Source organism: Macrobrachium nipponense, chromosome 2 (genome assembly GCF_015104395.2).
Source record: "Macrobrachium nipponense isolate FS-2020 chromosome 2, ASM1510439v2, whole genome shotgun sequence".
In the NCBI taxonomy this organism is placed as follows: Eukaryota; Metazoa; Arthropoda; class Malacostraca; order Decapoda; family Palaemonidae; genus Macrobrachium; species Macrobrachium nipponense.
The window spans coordinates 103,312,702-103,335,201 of NC_087201.1; the positions used below are offsets into that span (position 1 = coordinate 103,312,702).

General features: G+C 37.3%; 1 protein-coding gene across 4 annotated transcripts in view; it reads right to left on the reverse strand.

The window, feature by feature from the left end:
- Positions 1–22,500, reverse strand: part of LOC135220870 (aminopeptidase N-like) — an 80,984-nt gene that overhangs the window by 54,056 nt on the left and 4,428 nt on the right. The window contains exon 1 of one of the 4 annotated variants that reach the window (XM_064258458.1): positions 18,765–18,949. The exons of 1 other annotated variant lie outside the window; for it this stretch is intronic. In XM_064258458.1, coding sequence (XP_064114528.1) covers positions 18,765–18,780 — 16 coding nt within the window. In that variant the 5' untranslated portion in view covers positions 18,781–18,949. Of the gene's footprint in view, positions 1–3,635; positions 3,757–18,764; positions 18,950–22,500 lie in introns of those variants that run through there. 2 more of the 4 variants (XM_064258461.1, XM_064258460.1) reach the window with 2 other exon arrangements.

The window sequence follows — 22,500 nt, forward strand, 5'->3', positions numbered from 1 at the left end:
ACATATGCTATATATATAAAATATCAACAAAACCTCGTTGAGATACAGTAAGTTATTATTATCGTGAGTTCGAAAATGATAACAGAAGAGTTGAAGCGATGAGGTTGGCAATTCTGTCCACGGCGTTATCATCTCCTCCGGGGGCTGTTCCGTAGCACGAGGGTCGTCCCCTTGCTCTTACAGGCCATGAAATGGTCCCGAAAAGCAACTTTAGGACTTTTGTCACATTACGGCGTCCCTTTTTTGGGGTTTATTCCGCAGTTTATTGCGCTGCCGCGGCACCTTTGTCTTCACACATTTCGCATGTCCCGCTGTACTTTATGTAAGTCCACCTGCAGATGAACTAAGTTTAAACTTCGAATATTACAAAATACGCTTTGTCTTACTAACGAACGACTTGAATGGGAAGAATTATGCGTCCTCCTCGCAAGAACACAAAAGCAAAGAAGCAAATCTAAAATAAGTTCAGTAATTCGCAATAATAAGCACAACAGATTGGGCCTGAAGCCGACGTACTCAAGCTGCCAGATGTAAGATTCTCTTTATTTTTGCAGCTGGAAAAGGCCTTTGGGTAAACATGCAATTCAAGATTTTGTTTTCGTTTTCTATTACGGATATCTTAATGGAGAGAAGGTATGCACACCAACTCGGACGTTCAAATGAAAACAAAAGTACAGCAAAGATCTTAGCCTTTATGAAAGTAGTCATGTTGTCATGTGATTGAAATATGGCGAAAGTAGCAAGGAAAACTGCCTTATACAAAATGTTTCTTTTGTAAGTTAGAAAGCCAGCGCTATCATTGTACAAATCATTTCTGGGTAAATTTGATTTGTATCTCCAAAGTCTTTGGCTTGATAGCGGTTAAGCACGCTCTCTCTCTCTCTCTCTCTCTCTCTCTCTCTCTCTCTCTCTCTCTCCTCTCTCCAAATATAAACGGCCGTATTTCTATATATATATATATATATATATATAATATGATATTAATTAATATATATATGAATATTATACATATACACACACACACACACAACACACACACACACACACAAATAAGATATATATTATATATATATATATAGATATATATATATATATATAATCATATAAATGATGCTTCCTCTTAGTTAGGCATGTGCCATTTTGATTTTGATGTGCTGACGCAAACAAGGTTATTTGTTAACTAATTTACCTAAGGCTGAAAACTCCTTTTTTGCTGGGTAAGACTACATCATTTCAGGCAAATGTTCTAGCTTCTGATAAGGAGTGAAAATAACTGCTAAAAAAAAAAAAAAATAAAAACACGTAAGTGCCTAAGCCAGACTGATTGCCTAAATACAGTGCCAGTGGGCTAAGGCTGGAGGAGACCAAACAGCTTCATCGGTTACAATGATTGCCCAAAGGCCCTGTAGGAACGGTAGACTCGGTAATCCTCAGAGAAAAATAGACTCGGTAACCTTGAGAGAAAAGTAGACGGAGCGTCACGTCTGAAGCTGTGTTTGCAGTAAAAAGGATTGGTTTAGTATAGTAACTTATTTCGACACTGAGAATTATTGAAGAAGGAATTCTGCTAGATTGGGGAGAATTATTGTTGACATGAGGCAATATATGATAAAACCATGAGCACAAAAGCACTGTCAGTATATAGAAAAACAGAGTTTCGCCGCTTTTCCTCGTAAGCATCCATGGAACTGAGGAAAGGCATTCTAAGCGTAAAGGAAATTGAAATAATTTCAAACTAAGCCACAAAACGCATCGAATTTTGCTTGCTTGTGAATGATGCAGGCTTAATCTCCATTAACTACCTCAGGAAAAGGACTAGGGTGAAAATCAAGATTGATGGTGGGGTAGACAAGAACAGGTCTATTTCTGAAATGCAGAATCACTGCAAATGAAAGAAAGAATACACAGTTGATTTTGCAGTGTCCCTTCAGCTCTAAGCTGCAACCCCATTTTGTTGTACCTCCATTCATATTATCTTTCCTCCAACAAATATTTCAGAGTGCAACTCCGAAGTTTTCCTCCTGTTACACCTTTCGGACTCACCTATTCTCAATTTCCTTTCTAGTGCCGAATGACCTCGTAGGTCTCATTGCTTGGCCTTTGGCCTAAACTCTCTATTCCGTTCAATTCAACTCAAAGACCATCAGTGGAAGGACTGAGACCGGAGAATGTCAAAAACAAACGCGAACGAAACAGAATCCTCAAAGTAATGATCAAATGCATCATTCCCCATCAAAAGCTACAGGAGACGAGAAAGCGACTTTTCCGTCTTGCAAGTGGACGAGTAAGCGATAATCAGATGACGGACTTGGGTAACTTTCTGAGAAATGAAAACACACACAAGCACACACACACACTCAAATGCATAATAGACTTTAGGTACAACACAGAGCTTGTAATTGTTCGTAAGAGAATTCATATTTCATTTTTACTTTTGTAAGGATGTCACCTTGAATGAAGGGTACTGCAACAGAAGTGGGTGGCAAAGCGAAAGAGAATGCATAGAAGAACCTGAAAACTTTAAAACCTCAGAAAAGATTCTCCTGAAACCATTGGTTTTGCTTATATTGTTGATACTTAAAGTGTTAAGCCCTTTCTCTCCGTTCGTTTCTTCATCATTATCTTGATGTGCGCAGGTTTATCATCACAAACATAATGGCTATAACCGGCACTTCGAGAATGACGAAACATTCCACACCTTAAGTGCCACTTAAGAAACTAAAAATAGTCAGACATACACACTCGACTCGGGAAAAAGAAATAAACTTGAAAGCCTTGGGGCTGTAAAGGTGTCCAGCAGTCCCCCTGGGGTTTTTCCTAAAACTCTCTCTATATAACATTCTGTCGTATGGGGGATACTATGCTAGACACGGGCCTAGTGCGATGAATATGCACGACGAATCTACATACCTAATCTGATCGTGGATATGTCAAGCTATAGGTTCCAGATCGTGTGATTTAGAGCGAGGCAAAATCTTATAGGAATATATACTTTGGTATAGAGAGAAAAAGAGAGCTGCGCATTCGGATACACTTCACAGCAAATGAACATTTTAATTTATATCCGTCTTAATCTGATATTCAAATTCCTTGAGAGCAAAACTGCAAAATGTTTCACTGGTCGAAATTTCAGAGACATTATCTGTATTGTACATCTTAGACATTTGCACTTCCTGTATTTCTCGAACTGATAGGCAAAATTTTGCAATCATGGCTTAGCCACTTATGTTGGTTAGGTAGTGCAAGGACCGGTGTTGGCACAAGCCCGCTTAGTTTAAACCGTTTAAACCGACTGACTACCTCGACTGAGTTGATAGACGTTGAAAATACGTATTGTTCTTCGTCCACTTGGTGGGATGGTCTAATTCAAGACCTATGTTCTATGGAATGTTCTTCCCATTGCTCCAAACAGTAGTGGAATCGTAAAAACACAAATACAAATACAGCCATTAAACTACTCTTGTTGATCTAGAAAGTTTGGCAACATTCACAAACATGTTTCAAGACACCTTTCTGAACAGGGCAGTAGAATATGACCAAATAAAGAAGCGAACTGTGAATGGAAATCATAATTATAGAACCTCGTTATAACTGGTCTCTCCTAAAATAAGCTCAGGAGTATGATAAACACAGACCTAGAAGTCCTAGACAGAACTCGCGATGCAAGAGTGGTAGTAGGCACCCAGAGCGTCACACTGAGTCGGGGAGCGGGACACAACAGCAACTGACTGACGCCGGACCGGAGACATTTCAGGCCTTCTTCCTTTCACCTTCGGCCTCTCCGCTGCCCTGCAGTGCCTTTGGCAAGGCCTTTCGAGGTGGGTACAGCCTCGTCGGAAGACTTAAAAAAATAAAAAGAACCTGTATTTCATGAAGAGGTCGACTAGGAAATGTTTTTTTTTTTTTTCCATGGAAAGAAGGCCAAGGTGGGTGTCTGACGTCTTACGACCTTGCAGAAAAAATGAAGAACGACGACAATTTAGTTAAGGGGTTTAATTCCCCGATATTTTTCCCATGCTGTTCTTTTTCCAGGAGCGGTTATTGTCAAAACAGATTCGTCGATTTTGACCCCATATTTCTCCGACCAATTGCAAAGAATTGGTGTTTGATTTTGCGTATTGCTCTTCCCGTCCTGTGGCATATTGGATTACAAGACTGCGCCAGGTCAATGTCTTTCCAGCAACGGAGACTCCAGTTAAGGATATTCAAGAGTAACCCAGTACGTTCTGTATTCATAAAACCTTGAACTATTTACAGGCATTGTAACACAGACGAGGTCAGGGTCCACACGGTAGGGCCGGGTAGGTAAACAAGAAATGCAAATTAGCGGATGAGATCTTTTCTTTTTCTTTCGCTCCTTCCTTAAATGAGGCAGGAGTTAGAGAGGTGGAACCCTCAGGCCATTTTTAGTTTACAATCTGATATCTGAGGAAATCTAATCTTGTATATTTACAACTTAAGTACATGCATTTCATTTTATTGGTGCGTGCATAAAAAAAACCATAACATTCTAAGGGATTAACAATAAAGTAATTTAAATCCGACACTCCCTCACACACACATATGTACTTACATATATATGTGTGTGTATATATATAATATATATATATATATATATATATATATATATATATATATATATATATATATATATATATATATATATATATATATATATATATCAAAATGGATGTATGTATGTGTGTGTATGTGCCATATACTCTTTGGAATGCACTGAACAGTTTCAACCAAACTTTGCATACATATGATTTACCGTCTGGAAAAGAATATTGTGGGGGTAAGATATCACTGGCACCAAAGGGGTGGGGGTGTGGGAAGGGGGGGCGGGGAAAGAAAAGGGGTGAAATGTAAAAATAACTGAAAACAACAGATATTGTATCTACTAAGCTGTAGTTTTTGAGGGGTCACAGATGACTATTAACAGCCCCAGTGCTCTTCAAGTCCATGTTTAGCCCCGATAGGGAGGGGGAGGTAAGAAGGGGTTGACATGTAAAAATCGCTGAAAACAACAGATATTAGTGTGTAATCCATAGTTTTTGAGATTCTGAGATAAACAGTGACACTCCCCATCCAAGTTCAGCCTCGATAGGAAGGAGTGAGAAGGGATGACAGGGGGATGATGAAAAATAACCAAAAACGACAGACATTTAGTGTCTAATTTATAGATTTCATGGTCGCTGAGATGAGTAGTGACATTCCTGATGAAGTCTAAGTTCAGCCCTGATAGAAAGGGTGGGTGAGAAGTGGTGAAATATAAAATGTCATATATGTTGGTCAATGTAATCGAAGCAGCTATCTTGATATGGAAGGGAGAGAGAGAGAGAGAGAGAGAGAGAGAGAGAGAGAGAGAGAGAGTAGAGGGGGATTCCGAGGAGAGAGAGAGAGAGAGAGAGAGAGAGAGAGAGAGAGAGAGAGAGAGTTTATCAGTTTGTCATTCAGAATTTTCACGGGTAACGCCGTGTTGGTCAGCTAGTATTATATAATATACATTGCATAGCACCATGTTTACATAAACGTAATATACACCGAATGGATAGGCACCGATAGGTGATGGGATTACAGTGAGATGCTGCATTATGCTGATAATAATGTGGTTGACGGAATGATTCGGTTATGCAAAATCTCCCTGATTGAACGGAAGGCCTCAGAAGAAAGGGGAAGAAAGGATGTCCGTTTATACAAAGAGGAAGACGGCGGAAAAGAGAGGAGGAACTACAGGAAGTCGAGATGAATTGCTGAATTTGGAGATAGATGAGAGAAGGTAGGAAATCAGTAAGGTCGAACGCTGGGAGGCAATAGACCCACCAGCCTCTTGTACAAGAGAAAGTTGGCGGTCTCGGGTGGAAACAGGCGGCGCTGAGATAGGATTCCACAGCTCTGAGGAAAAGGGAGAGAAAAAGTTGCTCAAATGATTACCTCGAAAACTGTCGATCTCGTCCCAGCGAATGTTGGAAGTGGTAACCTGACAGGCATAACGGGAACTGGTTCAAAAAGGTTCGACTGCCACAATGAATCCAAAGCGGGGCACCGGAAATAACGGAAGACCTTAATGCAAACATCGGGTATGAGAAAAGAGGTGAAGGAATGAGACAGTCTCGGAGGTTACTTGGCGATGACGAGAAGTGACGAGAAATCTCACAGGCTAATGAAAAACACTCAGATTGCAGACAGGAAGGAAAACAAATGTTAATACTGTGCAAAAGAAAGTGTTAGTTTGAAGGAACACATGATTATTGGAGAATCGATGTTGGGACAGGTAGCATAATAGTAGATGGGGTTGAAAGTGAACGATGATTTTTTTTATTTAAAACTTACAAAGGAGAATTCTGCTTGAACTTTCTCTCGTGAATTAGGATCCCTTTTTCGGTAATTACTGAATTTATTTAAACATTGATAGCGGTGAAAATTTGAAGGTATTTGTTATAGCAATATCTGATATTTATTTTAAAATCTTTTCTTCCAAGAGAATTGTTCAACCTGGTAAGATGTGAATTCATTTCCTTTTTAGACCGTGTCTGTAGTTTTACTATACGCCATTTTCAAAGTCATTTGGGTGGGACTTACTAGCCATGTGTAATTTTCTACCGTAGATGCATCTCAACGCTGCTGTCAAACCTCCGGGTACTTAATTACCTGTTCATGTTGGTGGAATTACAGGAAACGGGTCCGAAGACGCTTCACTGTAGAATGGAAAGGGGTCTTGATGTTAGGTTTGTTTCACTGTGAAATTCACGCGTCTCTCGTGTAACATACTTTCACCTAATTTTCTCACTGACGACGTGAATATCAAAAGGAAGAAATACGACAGATTCCATTCAAAATCTGCATACATTTGTACGTTTGTGTAGTCAGCGTATGTCAGCTTGTGTATGTTAACTTGCCTTATATCGTAGTGCAGAAGAAAAGCCTTCGTGTAATTATTTCATCTGTTATTAATGACAAGTTTCCCGAAGATCCTTTGTTCTTGAGTAGGAATCTCATTCCAAAAATACTTGCATGCTCACCCACACATTATATATTATTATTTATTTAAAGTGTGTGTGTATTGTTATCAGATTTCCAAGATGAAATTTTGCATTTAATGACAAACCATAAAAAAGAAATACATGACGCGTAATAACAACGAATGTTGATAAAAGCAAAAGAATGAAGTGGGGCTCCTTATCGTGGAGAGAGTTCTCGAGAGCTGATCAAATCCCGAGATTCCTCCTCTGAGGAGACAGATCTCTTGAAAGTCGTTGCGAAATGGGCTCCACGACCCGTTGTAGCTGGCAATTGATCAGTCGTTGAGTGGATATGCCATTTCCTTCAGAAAGGTAAAGAGACACAGTCAGACTTGAATTATATCGAAACACCATGAGAGTCGACTTAAACTAAATCAAAGTACTCTGCAAATTATGATTCAAATAGCAAACAATTCTGAATCAAAGTTCTAGAAAATAGAAAGATTCTGGTGGAAAGAATCAAGTTGAAATTTTGTAAAACCGTCGTGAAGACTGATTTTTAACTCGCTATGATTACTGATTAAACATTATTGTTTAACTAGACAACTCACATTGGAGTATTAGGTGTTTTGCCACTTGTTAAAACTGATTTCCCCGCTTGGTTGGGAAATCTATCATATGAACTTGTTATAGAAGCATTGATACACACACGGGGGATCATCCTTCCAGTTCCACCAGGAACCGAGCAGTATGACCGAGAACGTCTTCAAGGGAGTGGGCGGTGGTTCAGACCCTGCATAGGTCTATTGTAGTCACGAGCGCCCTGAGCTTTGATAGCGTTTTCATAAGCCCTTTCATCTATTCCCACTTAACCGACAGCCTCATCCCCCGAGATGCACAAACATTCTGTCATACAAGCTCGTTCAGAACTTGTTTGCTTCCTCCTTTCACGGGTGCTAAGCAAATATTTTTCAAACTGGGACCCAATAAAACAAGACAGCTAGTCCCCACAATACGGCGATTAAAACTTCCTGATAAACTTCTCGGCTCCACATCATTTTCCCTTTTCCTTATTTCCTAATGTTTTCGAATATTTTTTTCTTTTTGCATCGTCATATATCTAAAAGTATGTATATACATATAACAATATATGTATACCACACACACACACACACACACACACATATATATATATATAATATATATATTATATATATATATATATATATATATATATATATATATATATATATATATATATATGTATATATATATATATATATATATATATATACACACACTTTTTAGGGCATAGTTTTTCTCTTAAACAGTTTGCGTTAAAAGCATTGGTTCAATGGGATCAATAAATTTCTTGCAGGTATCTTCATACCGACGAAATTTTTTCCGATTCTCGTTCGTCAATTTCTGATGAAAATGCGCAGACTTCCTTCTTCCATTTATTGAATTTTATCGCGACAGCTGTTTCGCTTTATGGCATTATCAAGCGACTACTGACTGACAATCTGGCCTTTCGGCCTACCTATTTCATCGTGTGAGAAGTATGACCCACAGGACGAAGATACCTGCAAAAAACTTGATCCCACTAAAGCAATGCTTTTAACGAGAATATATAGAATATATATATATATATATATATATATATATATATATATATATATAATATATATATATATATATATATAATGCATTTGCCCCATCCTGGATTCGAACTCCTGTCTCTTGGATTAGTAACAGAGGTGAAAGTCGGTTTAGCCATTCAGCTGTCAAGGCCGGGCATATACAGATATTATGCTATTAATTCCCATGGTGTGCAGGTTATTCCCAAGTTAATGGGAATTCGATACTACGAATATTTCCAACCTGATATTGTTTAGCTGCATAAGGTCACATTTGTGGTAGTGACAAAACTATCATAAAGATGTATTACAAACTTAGCAATCAGATATCACGGTGAAGAGATCGTTTCAGTCTATAAAGTACAGAACCTGAATTCAACACAAATATGTACATTAGAATTCAAATCATATTACATCTTTCTCGATAACTGAATGGGTAAGTCTACTGCCTACGTCTGTGAGTAGCTTTAAAGGTGCTAACCTTATTCTGATGCTCTCCATAAAGTTAGTCTAGAAAGTGAGCGGTGCGGGACGGCTGGTAGATGGTACGACCAGGTAGAGTTATGACGGTTGTAGCCAAAAATCGTGGCATAGCTTGCATGCTTTTGTGAGCGACAAGGACCGGAAGTCTGCCGTTCTCTACCATCATGAAAAAGCCTTTTTCCTATAATTGACCAATAAGTATTTGCATACCCTTCATTATAGCAGCAGCAAAGACTTCAGGGCACTTGGTTTTTAACAGATCGAAGGCATGGGCATCCCGTGACACCTACATTCTTCTGTAGTGAGAAGAGGCAGGGGTTATAAATTTTCCCTTTTCCTGGGAAAATGTGCCCCACAGGGGCTTAGGGCAGCCTTCCATGGTAGCCCACGTAGACTTCGATAGGCTGATCCATAGTAACTTGAGTCAGTTTTACTTTCCAAGTTGACCTTGTTTCATACTGTAACACCACAGATTCGAGGCTTTGTGCTTTTCAGTAACAAAAACATTAAAATAACAAAAACATTAAGTATCACAATAACGTTTTTTCTTCAGTGTTTATACAGTTTCTATTTAGATGGGCAACTGGCTCTATTCTTTCCCATTCAGATGAAACTTTGTACCTGAAGCTCTGAATTCTCTGAATGAGTTCTAGTGGGCGCATTGAATGATCTAACATTTAAGCGCAGCATAGTAACTCATCCTGGTTAGGACCACCCTTCAACCACCAAGGGGCCGACGAGACGGGGAACCCAATACCCTTCTCTAGTGCAGGCCCGATGAAAGTACGAGGAATTGGAGGATAGAAAGGTTACGAGTCAGGAAAAATTGGAGGAGGAAGAGGTCGCCTGACGGGTGTTAGGGGATCGCCTCACCAGACTGACGATTGACCAGATATCATCTTTTGGCGCAATGTGAACACTAGAATGTATCTCTTTATGGGCCTCGGAGCAGTTTAACCCCTCGCACCATACTGAATAAATTGATATAGCAAAACTTCACCAAGTAAAATAACCTTTGCTCATTTGTTTACTTATGCTCTTGTTTGTAGCAGGGTCTAAAGTATTCTTTGGGCCTAGTTACACACACACACACACACACACACACACACACACACACACACACACACACACATATATATATATATATATTATATTATATATCTATATCTATATATATATAGATAGATAGTAGATATATAGATAGATAGATATATATATATATATATATATATATATCTATATATCTATATATATATATATAGATATATATATATATATATATATATATATTATATATATATATATATATATATATATATATATATATCTTCGAATTTTTTTTAAAAGAAACAAACAAATAAACCAAGCAACGGATATTAAAACTGGATAACATATATATATATATATATATATATATATATATATATATATATATATATATATATATAATATATATATATATATATATATATATATATCTTCGAATTCTTTTTAAAACAAACAAACAAATAAACCAAGCAACGGATATTAAAATTGGATAAGAGACGGAAAACCCTGGAAACTTCTTACAAATGACCCGCACAAAAGCCAGCCATTTCTTGCTGCTTTGGGCGCGCGTCGCTGCATTTGTTTTCTCGTTAATTTTTTTCCCTTGTTCATTTCGCGGCGTCCCAGGCCACCCAGCCCAGTTATCATGGACCCCTCTCCCAACATCCATGCACTCCCCCTACCACCTTACCCCCCACCACCTCCCCCAGCAAGCCGACGGGCACCGTGACATTCCAGGCCATGAGAATTCCGGCCACAGAAGAAGAAATGGGTCGGCCTCTGATATCCTGTTTACCCCCGCCGTTATTAGGCATGAAGGAAGGGTAAAAATCGCTCCAAACTTGGAGATATTTTTACCCTTTCTTAATTAACCGAGACACCCCCTTTCCCCCCCCCCCCCCCACCACCTAGCTCTCACACGCTCCCCTCTCGCTCCCCTCCCAGTGGCAAGGGACCGACCATCCCCTGGTCGGGAACTTCTTCCCGAGATGGACAAATTTTTGTTAGTGGGAGGAAGAAAATGCCTCGCTTTCAAAATAATAATAAGAAGCAATGTTATTATGATCATAAATTTCCGAAGAAATAAAATTTGCAAAAAATTATATGGAACTCGTGTTTTTTTTTTTTCGGAGATATTTTTTTCGATTGAGGTATGACAGTTTCTTACCTACCCTTAGTTAAAGGGTTGCTCTAAAAGCAAGAGCCCTTGCCAACATATAGCTGGCATAGTCTACATAGGCTCAACTGCCCTCAGAGGCTTAGACCATATTTTCATCTTAAACTTATTTTCGTCTGGAGAGAGAGAGAGAGAGAGGAGAGAGAGAGAGAGAGAGAGAGAGAGAGAGAGAGAGAGAGAGAGAGAGAGCCGGCAAAAAGTTAAGATGGTAACTTTGACAAAAGATTAAACAGCATCAGAAAATAGCGAGTCCCTTTTGACCCAGCAGTTTCCTTGCTTAACATGTCATTGTGTGCGTATTTGTTTGTATGCATGTTTGTATACAGTGGTAACACGTTTGCTATAACTGGTCTTTCGATCAGCCAAGTTAAGCAACGCCAAGAAAACCCAGACGCCAAGGGCAAAGGCCGTTGGGCTTGCATCCTCATCCTATCAATACCTGGTGGAAACTAGAAGGGTATCACCTCTTATCGCCATATATATATATATATATATATATATATATATTATATATATATATATATATATATATAATATATATATATATATATATACATATGTGTGTGTGTTTTTATTTTGCATTCAAATATGTTCTCAAATTTCTGACCAACGCTTCAGGAGGTACGAATCAGCCATATATGAAGCTACAAATTGCAAGGGCCGCCTCAGACGAATGTATTGTTTTTTGAATAAGCAGAAAAATGGTCTTCATTCCACAGGTCGGAAACTTGGCTCATACGTTCATACGAAATCCAAGGAATAGCCTGAAAATAAATAAAATTAAGGGCTTGGATTAAAGGATGCAATGTGATCGTGAAAGCCGTATTGAGTGAACTTGGGGGAGATAAAGAAACGAGTTGTGTAAGTGAGACTAGTTTATAAACCAAGAAACCTGAATTCTGCTAACAACAATAACTTGCAGAAATGTGACCGACAAGTGGCAACTAGATTCGGCTGGAGGAATCTGCCCGGCAAATTTGACTGAGAAAACGGATCTCGATCAAAATAGCAGGGATAGGCGCTCTGTGCGAAGTGCATAGGTACTGAGTGACAGTACCGTTTAAAGATACCAGTCTTTAGTTAGTTTGCTTCGTTATTTTCTATTCTGATTTAACGAAGTTCAGGGGAGCATGCAAGGGTTGGCGGTCAATGGCAGAATTAAGTATGTTATGGTACTATTTCGGAGAAAATACAGTAAGCAACTGTTAAAGAAATATAACTTGTGGATTTTGGAATAATGCGAGCTCCATTCTAATAAATATTTACGCAAATTTAAAAGGATTAAATTTATACAAAAACAGCTCTCTAAGCCAGTCGTGAATGCCAAGTTCCACGCTGTTTGATGACTTTCAATACGTAGATATGAGATGAATCAGGAATGTTTAACTTAAATAAGCACTAAATTGTACTGCAGTTCATGTAAATAATCGGTTTAAACTATGATGACTTTATTTTGAAGTTGATTATTAAAATTACATTATTTCCCCAGTCATCGTCAGCTATCTAGAAAGATATAGGAAAAATCATTTTGCGGATTTTGCTGCCTCTTGCTGTCCGCGAACCCGCTCCGAGAATCTCTGGGACAAAATTATAGAAAAGTGGGAATAATGCGTTTGGCAGATAACTATAAAACAAAGTTAGAAACAAAAGTTGTGAAGAAAGGATGAAGGGGAACGGCCATTCAGCGTGCAGCCGGGACTGCAAATTAATGAATGACACGCCAATAATAAAATGACCCCACTTGAAACCCGCGGCAGACGGGCTGCTCTGACAGACGAGAGCCGAGATGGCTCAGTCCCAGTTCAGTCAACAGCAAAAACAAAACCCGGGAACCACCAATGTTGACGGTGACAAGGGCGCAGCTTCAGATTGCCGATGACATGATTGTTGCCGACTAAATTAGTGTAGAACCGACTCAGGATGTCTCGACAGTTCAGAACAAAAAACAGCAGACAAAGTAAAATCAAATAAATCTATGAGACAAACTGACACTATCCCGTTTCAGTCATATTAAAAGCGTATACTATGTAGTCATACCGGCTGTGGGGTATTAGAAGTTGCGTAATAATCTGTTCGGCAGTGACGCTGCAAAGAGGAAGCTCAGTGATTCTCATGTGATAACATGAAAACTCGTTTATAGTTTTTCTGTAGATGCTGATGAGATGAATAGTCTCTACTGTATCGAGTTCATTATCGTTGTCATTTCCTTCATAAAATTGGAATTGTGCCTAAATGATTATGCCAGGGATCGACTTTGGTTCCCTGCACATGACGTCTAAATCTCAGTTTTTTTGCTTATTGCTTTTCGCCATTCCTCTTTCACAGGAAAACAACAGTTTAATGATTGTGGTGTGGGGATTTTCCTCAAATAAAAAAAATGGCTGCCCAGTGATAGTTTAAACATTATGCAGTAGTATTTCAGCATACGACGTGTTACGATGTACTTGTTAGTGAGTTTGTGACCATAATTGTAATAAAGGTAACCATCTTCATGAAATAAAAGAAGAAAAGCGTCACAGACGTAATGACGGACATACGGACAGACAGCACTAGGCTACCCAGGGCGTACCTAGCTCCTCTCGCGTCGTCGTCGTGGATTTAAAATCCTGTATTAATGTTATTCATGACTGACTGATAGATGTTGGTGACACTGCTTGTATGAGAACTGGACTTGAGATCAAGAAAAACGGAGATGATGACGTCATGCTTCGAATTCCTATCTGTGGTTCGTTAAGCTGATGACCCAGATGTTTTTGAATACCTCGAGTACAAATACTTCTCCTCAGTTTCGACTGAAAAAAAATAATGCAAATCTTTGTCATTAGATTCACAAACAATCACTGCGTAGAGCCTGTAATTAATAATGAGCGACTGGAAATACTTTAATTATCAGAACCGCCAGATGCGCAAGATGAGAATAGCGGCACGACATCTTTTACGGAAAGCATACTAACGCCAACGGCAACATAATACTGAAAAGGTTTGTCATAACGATAACTGAAGTAGTAGTAGTAGTATTAATAGCAGTCATGTAAATAATGGAATAAATAGAAAAGTGCGTACTTTCTATAAGAGTTTTTCAAATTGCGTTTTGTCTACTTCTCGGGTCATTCTGAAGCATTTGAAACCCGTTGCTAAACTACATACAGAAACACCAAAATTAACCAACATTGTGTCCAATAAAATATATAAAATGATTGAGAATACAGTTCCAAAAACAAAAAGAGCGATAAACTATTAGAACAAGAAACAAAGAGGATTCGAATTACGTTCAAGTGAAAGGAAGCTGTGTCAGCTGCCATGACATTTTTCACGTCTACAAAGCAGGAAAGTGTGTTCCGATTAGGAATTTGAAACCCTTTCAGACTGCAGCTAAATAATGTCGACGGATACATGGCTGTTCCCATATCATATGGAGTGTGAATTTTTTATAATAAAGAGGATCATGGAGCTGAAACTACGTCAAGAACAAATGAACCCATAAACTGCCCACGAATACAAGAGACAAGAGTAATAATCCTACGGGGATTTCACACAACTTTTCAAAGTAATCTGGCAATCTGCAGCGAATTACATGATTCTTAATTCTAATTTTGGCAACATAAAGTGGATGGGAATATATATGTATATATATATATATTAATAATATATACATATATATATATTATCTCTATATATATTTCTATATATATATATATATATATATATATATATATATATATGTATATATTATTATATATTGCTACTTTCAAAATGCATGTTTCCCCTCTTTGAAATGTCATGTAGATTATGCAGCATTTTTTCAGATTCCTAGATAGCTTAGAATAGGATGTTTTAAAATGTGTGTTCAGATTTCGCATTACATGTTGTAAAAGAATATATATATAACGTAAAAAGAGAGAGATCTTTGTTTGTTCGAAACTACTAGTGTTTAACTTTTATGTCAACACTGTAAGATTAGAGGGTCTGCGAGATCCGTTTGCTTTCCTAAATCTGTCAACGCATGTGATAGCTAGAGAATTGAGTCTTGCGTTGTTATCAAAACATGTCAATTTTAATTGTCGCTCAGCCTCCGTTTCAATCGAGTAGAGTACGTCTTTTTTTTAACAGACTCGTCTTGTACGCGTATGTCTTTGTCAAGTCCCACGTGGGAATTGCACATTTTGTATGTGAGATTGCATCAGATCTCGAACTTTCTGGAAGCTTTTGTGCCAAGAACGTTTTGGGTCATCTGCCCTGTCGAATTTCCGTAAAGGAAGAGATTTCATTCTATCTTAGGACCTCGAGGCAGTCAGATCTCTCTCTCTCTCGCTCTCTCTCTCTCTCTCTCTCTCTCACTCGAAATCATTGAGATTATATTAACGTAACGTAAATTGGTCACTCGTAACTTAGAATTTCGTATTTGATATTTCTTAGAGTTTATTTAGTGTTATTTAGTTTCTTTTGTGGAATCTGAACAAACATGATTTTGTAACGGCACCTGGTTTTTGTGAAAGTGTGATATGCAAGCTGCAGCAAAAGAGAAAGAAAGAAGTTGGTATACCAAAAAGGTAGTGTGTTATATTTTTATTAGTTGCAACTAATAACTAATAACGATTAGGTAACAACTAATAACTAATAATGGATAGGGAGTGTGGTTAACTAATAACAGATGGTTGTGAAGGTTTGGTAAAAACTGTTGGTTACAGTGTTTTGAGTGAAAAAGATTTACACTTTTACACATTGCGTATTTTTGTGTTTGTGATTGTTCCATTGTTTGTGCACTATTTCATTTTCTTATTGAAGTGTGTCTTTTTATTTTATATTTTCATTTGCATTCACAATTTAATTGACTTAGTTATTTTCATTGCTTTATCATTGCACATTTAATTAAATTTAACACTTGTGAATTAATTTGCATATACTTAGAATTCTTTTCAAGTTTTATTATTGTTTAGCACTTGTGAATTAATTTCAAATTTTCAATTATTGAATTTTGAATTTTGATTGAATTAATTTTCTTGAATTTTGTGATAAATTAATTTTGATTTAATTTGACTTAATTTGATTCAAGAATTAATTAAACTTTACTTTGTTTTCAAGTAACAGTAATTTTCCCTGATATTGTGAATTTCACTAATAAATTTTGAATTTAATAATAAATTTTTGTATTTAAAATTTTTATAATTGTTTTTATTTTTTATCCCAGTATATATGATTATGATTATATTGTTGATAGGTAGAAACATAGAGTGGTAATTGATTTGCTCTCCTTCAATTTTCTTGAAGTGACTTAGAACCAAGGAAGTACTTAGACTTCTGAAATCAGGGAAATACTTAGACTTTTAAAGTTGTTGATGGAGTGATGCCCTTTTGTTTGATTAATTTAATTACTTACAAGATACCTCACACCTGTTTTGATGAACTTAGTCTGATTTTCTGCAATACTGGTAAGTGTTAAGGGATCACTGTTGCCTTTAGAGTATTCAGTCGTTTAAACGTGTTATGAGGGTTCAGGTGTCTGGCTTTTGGTGAGGTAATTGATGAATGGTAACCAGATACTTGGCACATCGTAACATTATATATATATATATATATATATATATATATATATTATATATATATATACCTAATATTATTATTAAACCAATAGTTAGTTCTTCAATAACATCAACAGATAAACTTCGCTAAGTAAAATGATAGGAAAAGTAAGCATTATGCACGTATCGCACATACATATATATATATATATATATATATATATATATATATATATATATATATATATATATATATCTATATATATATATATATATCATATAATATATATATATATATATATATATATATTATATATATATATATATATATATATATGTATGTAGAATCTACTGGTCACTTTTTTACCAGATACATATGCAATTGTAATAGCCACAATGCCCTCTTAACTTCTTGCATTCTTTGCTCTTTCTTGCATACGTTTGTTACTACAAAGGCTGAATATCCAATTTCAAAGAAATTTGAAGAAGAAATTGTGATGTCCGGCCCTGGATAACGAACCCAGGTCCAATAATCAGAAAAAGGTCACGTTGCCGACCTGGTTTCATTTCCCAGGGCCTGACATCACAATTTCTTCTTCAAATTTCTTTGAAATTGGATATTCAGGCTTTGTAGTGACAAGCGTATCCAAAGATGAGCAAAGAATTCAAGAAGTTAAGAGGGCATTGTGGCTATTACAAGTGCATATATATATTATATTTAAATATTATAATATTAGTATTATATGGAATATATATTTATATATATAATATATATATGATAAATGTTGTATATTTATATATCTTTACACATTTGCTAACCATAAAAAAATCCATCCAGAAGATTACGGTAAACCTGGATGCAAACAATTAAAAAAATGCAAGTTGTCAATTTTAGATGAACGTTGTGGTATTAAACAACCAAACGCAGAGTAGAAGATCGATTCGGGAAACGGTCATTCAATGTATATCACACTATTTACAACGTACAGCGCGCAAGACTAGATATTTGGACTCAAATCAAGGCCAGGGAAGATACGACTCTTACTTTCTCTGTGCACGCAGCCATTAGACTAGTTAAATGAAGACTGCTTTAAGCGGTACCACTGACCACTTTTGCTGTCACACCAGATGACGTTGTCCATAATTATTTGCTTTAGTACCTTGGGGTTCCTCCCCTCATTCTCCTACCCCCTGCTGACTCTCAATCGACTCCCGGTAACTTAAAAAAAAAACCGTTGCTTGCTTGTCGAAAGCAAGAAAAATTGGTGCTACTGTAGAAAGATATAATCCTTCGGCTGATCGTTACCACCCCATCCCACCGTAAAAGGAATAAAAGGAGAAAATACTTGTCTAACTGAGAGAGAGAGAGAGAGAGAGAGAGAGAGAGAGAGAGAGAGAGAGAGAGAGAGAGAGGCTAAGAAGACGGCAAATCTTGACTACACCTCACACAAGATAAATACAGCTAAATAACCCACCCGACCGTTCACATTTGTTAAAACTACCATTCCAGTCCCGTCATCGTCTGCTGTATTTCCAGTGCAGGTACTGCACTACCGCTAATTTTAGCTTATCTCTCTGTTGCATTAATTACACCATTGAAATTAATATGCAATATCAGTATATTTACTGTAAGAATTGTGTAATTAATATGTCGAAATAGCTATAATTATCTTATAAGCTTAATAATTCATTTTATTAATGTATAAAGATACAAGAAGCATTTTCATATTTTATTATTTTTGATAAGCTACCCCACGCACACAAAATAATATTTCATATACAGTTACCTATAACGGCACAAGTTTGCCTCTATGTATATAAGTAATGTAATCTTAGCTATGCAAAGTACACATCTTTGTGAATGTTTCAAAGAAACGTCAAAGTACTTCGCAAACTGACCATTTTGTAATATGTCAATGTTAGAAAAAACCCTTACCTTGACAACTATACATGTCTGCTCCGTCTCACCTGTCCTGGAGAATATCGGTCACAAGTCACTTGTATAGAACCAAAAACATCCTGTGACAAACAAAACCGTCAAGAAAAAGCTGTGAGCGTAAAAGAGGGAAGTTCGAAGCGTATGCTTCTCACTCGGTTGTAGGCTGTACACTGGTAGTGTCGTGTTCGCGTACTATTCTTAGGCCCCCAGACTAGTGGCTAACTCGGCAGGGAATAAACACGCGTTCTTGTTTATAGCGCTCTCTCTCTCTCTCTCTCTCTCTCTCTCTCTCTCAGGCAAATGAATACCTTGATTCTGTTTTCTCGAAAATTGAATGTTCCCATGAGGTAAAAAAGAAAGAAAGACAAAAAACAATGTGCAACAACGACTCTTGAACAAACAATCTTAGGGAGGAAAAGCAGAATTCCTACGGAAAGCTTTTCCTTCCCAAACCACACCTGGGTATATTGTCTGAACAGCAGACGAAAGAGAGCAGACGTGAAAATGCTCCTTTTAAGAAACAAGCAAACTGAATTTTGGTATGTCGGAGCTCGTATTTTCTTCATTCACTGGTCCCAAACTCTTGATGTAAGAGAGAGAGAGAGAGAGAGAGAGAGAGAGAGAGAGGCTTTATGAAACGGAATGAATGATCTTTGGTTTTTCAGATTCCATTGTGATAAGTGGGGCATTTATAAGGTAATTAGGAATCAAATAGAAAAGTGAGAGAGAGAGAGAGAGAGAGATTTTATAACCGAATGAATACTCATTGTTTTTGTTTTTTCAGGCTAAATTTGGAAAAGTGGGCCATTGCTAAGACAGTAAATGATTGAACAAAAAGAAAAACAGGCGACAGAGAGAGAGAGAGAGAGAGAGAGAGAGAGAGAGAGAGAGCCTTGCAGACCCAGGAGAAATTTCAGCAACTGCAGCCTAGCCATTCATGTGACTGACTACTTTGCTGAAATCGGCAGTTCCGAGATTGCAGCGTCAGTACCTGTTACTGTTCCTCGTTACCTCTCAGTCTTATGTGGAAGTGGGGAGCCACCTTTGTCCTCACATCGAGATTTTGTAACAATGCGAAGTGCACTGAAGATCCTATCCACCAATTCTCCGACAAAGAAACTTTAATCAAAGCGATGCATTTTTAAACAATCATGAACCACCATTCCCAATGAGAGCGAATAGGCTATTTCAGTCAACAAACATGAGAGTTAATCTTATTCAACCATCTCATTTTTCTCCTCCTTGCATCATAAAGAAAGGACGAATATGCTCTCATCTTTTTCATTTATCACAAAGATATAACTCTGCTCCGAGCCACCATAAACAGCATGCCTTGAAACATAATCAGTGCTGCAGTATCCTCAGATAAAACAAGTCAGCTCTCATTACCTAGTGAAGCATCAGTATTTACTTCTGAACTATCAGCGATTTTATTGACAATTGACACGGTTAAAACAATTGAAGATAGGATGAATCTCAAATTTGTCATTTTTTCCGATTCAAGAAGTGCCATAGAAGCCCTCAAAGGTTACACACATAGAAATCAACTGATATTACAAATTAAAGAGCTCCTTAACCAATTATATCCTCGAGGGGTAAATATTGAAATATGCTGGATTCCGGCCCATGTTGGAATTGTCGGTATTGAGAAAGCAGATGCCGCTGCTAAACCGGCCATACATTTACCACAGCTCGGCATTAAACTTCCTGACAAGGATTATGTAACCATACGTAAGAAGTTTTTGGTTAAAAAATGGCAGGAAATTTGGAATGAGGGATCGGAAAATAATAAATTGAAACAAATAAAACGAATAGTTTCTCCACGGGAATCATCAAATCAAAATGACAAGAAAACTGAAGTAATTCTAACGAGATTGCTGTTGGTCATACAAGAATAACACATGATTTTCTGATGCGTACACCTCAGGAGATAATTCCAAAGTGTAGTGAGCGTGATACAATTTTAAATATTAAACATATTTTTACTGATTGTAAAGTTTTTAGAGGTCAAAGAATTTTATGTTTCGGTCAGAAAAGTATGTCTGACATTTTATCAGATTCTGAGAGTTTTTCTGGTTTTAGGATTTTAGCGTTATAAATGTAATTTTTTATCACTAAATTTAATATATTTTTAACTAGATTATATATATTATAAACTTATATGTATATTATGTGTCTATGTGTGTTACGTGCTCGACTACCGATCTTAGGGTCCAGGTTCGATTCCCCGCTCTGCCAACAAGGAATCGGAGAAATTTATATCTGGTGATAGTAATTCATTTCTCGATGTGGTTCGGATCCCACAATAAGCTGTAGGTCCCGTTGCTAAGTGATCAGTTGATTCCTAGCCACGTAAAAATATCGAATCCTTCGGGCCTGCCCTGGTAGAGATGTTCATCAGCTCTTTAACCGTCAAGAGTTGGAATTCGCCCTCAGCTTTTCTTTTCCTTAACCGTTAGAACTTTCTCTTCCTCTTGTTCCTCTAGGCTTAAGATGTTCCCAATTAATGAACTCCGTAATACTGAGATCAGGTGTGAAAGAAGAATTTGAATCGGTCATGTATTTTCATGCATAAGTTATACTTTTTTATATAATCATGAGTAAAATCCATTAGATATAAATATGTACATTCATTAGCAATACAGGTTTGTTGCTCAAGTATATTTTTGACAAAATCATATTCGGTGTTACTTCTACGCCAGTTTACAGGAATCAGTAATCTATCTATCAAATCAATCGAATTTTGGCATGAGAAATGAGTTCCTCACTTGCTAATAACATCGAACCATAAAGTTGGAAAAAACACACTAATAGTGATGTATTTCCCTCTTTATGTACGATTTAACTGTAAATGAACTATCATCATCATCGTCGTCGTCGCCTCCAACTCTGCGTGTTGCAGAGGGCCTCTGCAAATTTCCGCCACATGACTTTCCTCTGCTTTACTTTCCACAAATCTCCCCTCATCTCCAGCCTCCCTTCTCATAGTTTTCATCGAAGCAGATGTGCGTCTTCCAGCTTCCGAGGTGCTCGCACGAGCCCACATGACACTATTCTCCCCGAGTTGGTGGGAAGGAAAAGTCCAAGCCATCTCTATCATCCCCCTTCATCATTCTCGTCCACATATGAAACTTCCGTCATTTCCATCTGAAACTTGATCTCGTAAGATGTTTTGGAAAGCGTTTTCTCCTCTGCCGCATCATTTCATTCTATTCCGCATTTGTTTCATTAAGCGGAAGTGGAAGCGGAAGAAAACGATGATCTGACAAAGTGCAATCCACTGTTATGCAATGAAAGCCTTCTTGAGTGCGGAAATGACCAACATCTAATATCAGACTGAAACGATGCGCAGTCATTGCTTCCTCTGAGAAAATGACCAGCATTGCTGGAAACCAATTAATTGTTTTGCGTTATGTCATGAAGCACAAAAATAAAAGTTAATTGATTGAGTGAGAGAAAACCATGTAGAGCTGATTGTTTCTGACCGGGAAACAGTCTGGTGTTGTTCTCCAGAAGGACATGGAATATCTATCTATCTGTCTGTCTATTTATATATATGTACGTTATATATATATATATATATATATATATATATATATATATATATATATATATGTACTCGTATGTATATAGATAGATAGATACATACATACATACTGTACATTAAAAATGGAAGACATACATGTTGAGGTACACATTCTTCGGTTATTTATTTCATAAATTCATTCAGTTC